The 5,721-nt window shown below is 36.4% G+C and overlaps 1 protein-coding gene across 1 annotated transcript in view; it reads left to right on the plus strand.

Moving 5' to 3' along the window:
* The window catches only part of LOC104628484 (mucin-5AC-like), a gene marked incomplete at both ends in the record, with an annotated part of 66,879 nt that extends 61,210 nt beyond the window's left edge, over positions 1–5,669 (plus strand). Inside the window, 6 exons of the mRNA XM_010297092.1 lie at positions 429–668; positions 1,380–1,536; positions 1,821–1,949; positions 2,309–2,435; positions 3,126–3,169; positions 4,749–5,669. Coding sequence (XP_010295394.1) covers positions 429–668; positions 1,380–1,536; positions 1,821–1,949; positions 2,309–2,435; positions 3,126–3,169; positions 4,749–5,669 — 1,618 coding nt within the window. The remainder of the gene's footprint in view (positions 1–428; positions 669–1,379; positions 1,537–1,820; positions 1,950–2,308; positions 2,436–3,125; positions 3,170–4,748) is intronic.
* Positions 5,670–5,721: the final 52 nt, after the last annotated feature.

Consider the following 5,721-nt stretch of genomic DNA (forward strand, 5'->3'; position numbering starts at 1 on the left):
GTTGTTTTTGTGAGCAGTCATAACAGTAAAGACTCATGAGTAGACTATGTGTCTGGACTAGTAGTATTTATGACAGCTTTGTAAGGCTGGTTTTTATATGTACATCTATTGTATAAAACAAGGCTTAAATTAAAAGCTTTGTCGGCTAATTGTGAGTCCCCATTTACTCGTTAAAGACATACCTCAAAGACAGAAAGGTACAGTGACAAAGACGGTTTTATTGATCAGTTTTAAAAGAATAAAAGTCAACAGCAGTATCCTTCTAGCCTTAGTAGTCATGTTCTGTTGCTGATGAAACAAAGGATGAAGATCTTCAGGAATGTTAGAATGGAATGGCACCATTCTAAAAGCTGAATTTCAATATTCTTTCAGTCTCGTATATTGTTTCAAGTTTTCTCACATGCATTATTATTTACTTCCTTTTGCAGGGTCATATCTGTGGCCTCTGTGGAAATTATGATGGCAACGGCATCAATGACTTTACTACAAGGAGCCAGTCTGTGGTAGAGAATGTCCTAGAGTTTGGAAACAGCTGGAAAGTATCCTCTACATGTCCTGATGCTTACAGCATAAAGGACCCATGTTCTACCAACCCTTATAGAAAGTCCTGGTCAGAGAAGCAGTGTAGCATCATCAACAGCAACGTCTTTGCTGACTGTCACTCTCAGGTATTACCAGGGCAGAAGTTTACTATGTGAAGACTAGGTCTGTGTATGATTGAAGCTGCTATCCTCATACATTTTAACATACATGCTTAATTCATTAGCATGTTTCACTTTGTGTCAGGAAAACTTTAATCTGAATCCCACTCACTGGGATAGATTTATAGTCCCTACCTGTAAAAAATAAAAGGACATTTAGTTCATAGGAAATATTGACCTATTATGAAAGAATAGCAATTTCATAATTACTATGTATTTTCTTGTAGTATGACTTGAATAAAAATTCTCATACACCATGTACAGAACACAAGCTCAATGAAATAATAACATAATAATGAAGTAGCAGCATAGCCTTTGTCTGACACTAAGTACATAGCAAACAATGCAGGGTAACTTTGCTCTTCCTATTACCTTAGTTCTTTCCACTAGCAGTGACCTAAATTTTCAAGTGGAGTTGCCTAATATTGCTTGGGAACATAAATCTGATCTTCCACCAGGACACAAGTCTGGATGTCTAAAAATCTGTCAATATGTGATTTGGATGTATCATCTAGCATCACCTCCGGTGTTTAACAGTGTATATATAGAAAAGAAAAAGAAATTACTGATGTAGGCCTTTCTTCTGAAATATTACAATTTTAAGAAAATTACCCTACCAAAGCCAAGAAAGAATTTAAAAGGCAGGATGTATAGTATTACATTTCTTTTTAATAACAGGTTGAACCAGCAAGATATTACCAAGCATGTGTGACAGATGCTTGTGCATGTGACACTGGAGGAGACTGCGATTGCTTTTGTACAGCAGTAGCTGCCTATGCTCAAGCATGTAGTGAAGTTGGTGTCTGCATATCCTGGAGAACCCCATCAATCTGTCGTGAGTTTTATGTCATAAACACTTCTACTGAGAATGTAGTTAAATGTACGATGCCTTGCTGATGTCCTTGAACACACACTCTGGGTATCTCATATATGGGCATTATAATCTCACTGTGTAGACTTTTCACACTAAGCTGTTTTGATGGTCACACAATTTCACCTATTCATTCATGGTTTTCCAGACTGTCCAAACAACGTTGCAGGAATATGATGAACAGGTATGAGTCAAAAAAAGCTCTTGTTTTTTTTCCTGAACATGTCCAAATTTCTGTTTCTCCATAGCACTGTTCTGTGATTACTACAATCAGCAAGGGGAATGTGAATGGCACTATAAGCCTTGTGGAGCCTCCTGTATGAAGACCTGTAGGAATCCAAGTGGAAAATGCCTCCATGACTTGCCAGGTTTAGAAGGTAAAAAGACCTGCAAGTACCTTTAAGTGGATATATTTTATTATATTTTTAATGGTCTTTAATGGAGTGTATTTCCCCCATCAGCTGCATTTGCACCATTCAATTCTCTTCAACATCATTGCATTCACATGAACGGAGGCAGAGTGTGGAAACTGGACTTAAAAACATCTCTAGGACTAAGTCCTTGTGGGTGGGCTCTGCTGATGCTAGTACTCTGCATCACTTGTAGAACTATTGGAAAAAAATAAGCAGTAAAAAAATAAGGCTATTAAAACCAAGACCTGCAAACACATTATGCACAAAGTTTTGCTGACTGTATCTCATTCTCTACTTTCCATATGCCTTTTTGCCTCCTTCAGGCTGCTATCCTAACTGCCCACCAGACAAGCCATATTTTCATGAGGATCAGATGAAGTGTGTCAGTCTCTGTGACTGTTATGATAAAGAAGATGGAAAGATATATAGACGGGATGAATGTCATTTATGGTAAGACTTAACGTACCAGCCTAATCATGTACAAGGAAAAATGATCAAAATAAGCAGTGGGAAATTGCATGTTCCTGTTACATGACAGGACTAGTTTATGCTGCCTGTGTTAAAATAATGACTTACTATCTAATGCCAGTTTTCTTACTACATTAGTAGTAAGAACTTCTTATGTGATTTTATGTTCTGCTCAATTTATTCCTGGTTATGATGTAAATCCTCAGCATAAAGATACAAGAAGAACAGTAAGTCCTTTATGATCAGGCTTTCTCTATTTCCCATTCCTATGGCAGGAAAAATACTGTTCCAAGACTACAGGTATCTAATTGGGTTCTGCTTACAAGGATTTTATACCATTCTTATACTGCTTGTAGTATTTAGCCTCTTTTCCTTTTTAACCTGCTTTTTAGTACAAAAACATTGCGAGAGCAAGGAAAGTGATAAGGAGGAAAGAAGGAAAATCTTCCTTAAGACTTCTACCTGTAGCTTTGCATATTATTTAGCTTCACTTCTATTTATAAGTTTGAGTTTAATACAAAGAAAGATTGTGGAAAACAATGGCAAAAAAGAAGACAACATAAACTGGTCACTCAAGGAATAAACACAAATAAAGTGTCCTGTCTTTTGCTGCTAGTTTCTGGCAGAAAGATGACTAATAAAAAAAGTGGTTTTTTATGATTTTTATTTCAGTGAATGCACATCAGAAGGTTTACGGTGCAAGTTTGATGATAAAGGTAAGACAGCTAAGAATAATTAAGAAAATTAAATACTGGATATTATATTTTCATAGATGCCTGACAATAAACTTCTGAATTACAGCATGCCACTGCATTTATGAAGGGAACAGATATAAATATGGTGAACTCATCTACAACACCACAGATGGAACTGGATGGTGTTTCAGTGCAACGTGCGATGTCAATGGAACGATAAACAGAAATATCTTTAAATGTGGCATCTTTACAACACCCCCATTTACATTTTCTACAAGTCAGCCTATAACTACTGCTTCAGGTATGCATGAATACTCTTTAAAATAACAGAAAAATCTCTGGAAGGCCTGAAAACTGCCTGAAAGGGAGGGCCTTTTCATCAGTTAATGGCACAAAATTTTACTTGAAACTGTTGACTTCTGCTGGAGCCACCAATTCAACCGGCAGCTTCAGGTGCTAAAGGTGACCATAATCAAGGATGTAGAAATGAGTACAGCATTTCTTACAAAGTCACTCTCCACTGTTTCACGATGGTTTTTCCAGGGGAAAAAAATAATAGAGTTTATTAATCATTGCACCCTGGAGAATCTCCTAATTTCCTTGCAAACAAAAACCAGCAGTTCTAGACTAACTTCTGAAAACACAAAAGACAATTATTGCCATTTTTTAAATTACTGACCATATTAGCACAAACTGAAGAGAAAAAAATCAAGTTTGAGGGAATGCTCAAATTATTTAAAAATATTCTTCGGAACCTTTCCTAATTGTATTTGATAACAAAATCAACAGTTTCCTTCTACTCCTGTAGTACACCTCTATATTATTCCTGCAGTTAACTCATTATAGTGACCATGTAATTCTGAGAAACTGTGAGAAACATTTCCACAAAATTATACAATACTATAGCAAGAACTAAATATTGAACATTAAATTTTCTATTAAGTAACATTCATATGAATGAAATGGTATATATTCCACATTGTTTTCTTCATAATGCTAAGAATATTAAATCTTATTAATAAGTAGAAAATAGATATTATTTATTTTATTACATTATATTTTATATCTATTGTATAAGCATATTCTATATTATAATGTATTATATATAAAATACATGTGTTATATATTTTCTATTTTGTATTTATAGATATAGTATATGTTATAATATTAAAATAATTAAGAAAGTCATTAACCTCTAAAAATATTTTAAAGCGTCTGTGGTTATGCAGTTAAGTGTAAATAAGTACAGAGATAATACCAAGGAGAATAAAACATTCTCTTATATCATAGCAATCATGAGATCACATTATCATATGTATTGACATTCCACACAAAGCATATCATATTAGCAATATTCAACTACAATTTTTAAATAAATGTGACATAAAGTACCACTAGAAAAATAATACAGACATTACATCAAAACCTACAATAGAAATTAAATTAAAGGTTGTCAAAGCAAGTTCATTAAAATTTAAATACTACATTAACATATAATATAACATACAACATTAAAATGTATGGAAGATTAATAATTTTTTCCTGGCACTTCCTTTAATAAGAGCAGAACAAGACTTGTATTTCCTCATTTTAATTACAGAAATGACAACCACAACACCAGTGACAACCGTGTGTGTGAAGAATGCATGTGCATGGTCAGAATGGTATGATTGCACACAGCCTGAAAACAAAGAGGACAGCGGAGATTATGAAACATTTGAAAATCTCAGAGACAAAGGATACAGTGTGTGTAAAAACCCAAACGGTGTTCAATGCAGAGCCAAAGAGCACCCAGATATAGAAATAAACAATCTTAACCAAACAGTGCAATGTAGTCAAAGCAGAGGATTAATATGCAATAACAAAGACCAACAATCTAAGCACTGCTATAATTATGAAATCAGGGTATTATGCTGCAGCTACATACCATGTTCCGAATTACAAACTACAACACTGAGAACCACAGAAGAATTCACAACTAGTGCTGTAAAATCAACACTGTTTACATTAGAGACGAAGATAAAACCAACAACACCACAAAAACAAGCAACTGAAGGACAAAAAACTGAAATACCTACAATGTCAACGAAAGACAGAGAAAACATGACTCCACAGACACAAACATCACTTACAGCAAAGACATCACAAGTCTCAACAACAGGTTACCATACCATGTCTGCTCCAGGAGACACCTCCACTGTGCCAAGCCAGGCTCCGACATCACCCACTACAGCCTCCACCCTCCCTCAGCCAGCAACAACCACCACCGCTGGCACCACCGTTGTCCCCAGCACCACTGCCCCAGCAAGACAAGGCACGACCATCATCACTACCACTAGCAGGGCCAGCACCACCAGGACCTCTCCACCTCCAACACAAGGCACAACTACCACTACCACACCCACACCAACAGTGCCCACCTCAGCAGCCACCACTGCTGCCAGCACCTCCAAGACCACAAACAGCTGCGAGCAGCACTGTGCCTGGACACAGTGGTTTGACTTGGATTCCCCTAGCCCTGGTAGCCAAAATGACCAGCAAGAACAACCACCGCTGGCACCACCGTTGTCCCC

The sequence above is a fragment of the Phaethon lepturus genome, unplaced genomic scaffold (genome assembly GCF_000687285.1).
Source record: "Phaethon lepturus isolate BGI_N335 unplaced genomic scaffold, ASM68728v1 scaffold1011, whole genome shotgun sequence".
NCBI classification, from domain to species: Eukaryota; Metazoa; Chordata; class Aves; order Phaethontiformes; family Phaethontidae; genus Phaethon; species Phaethon lepturus.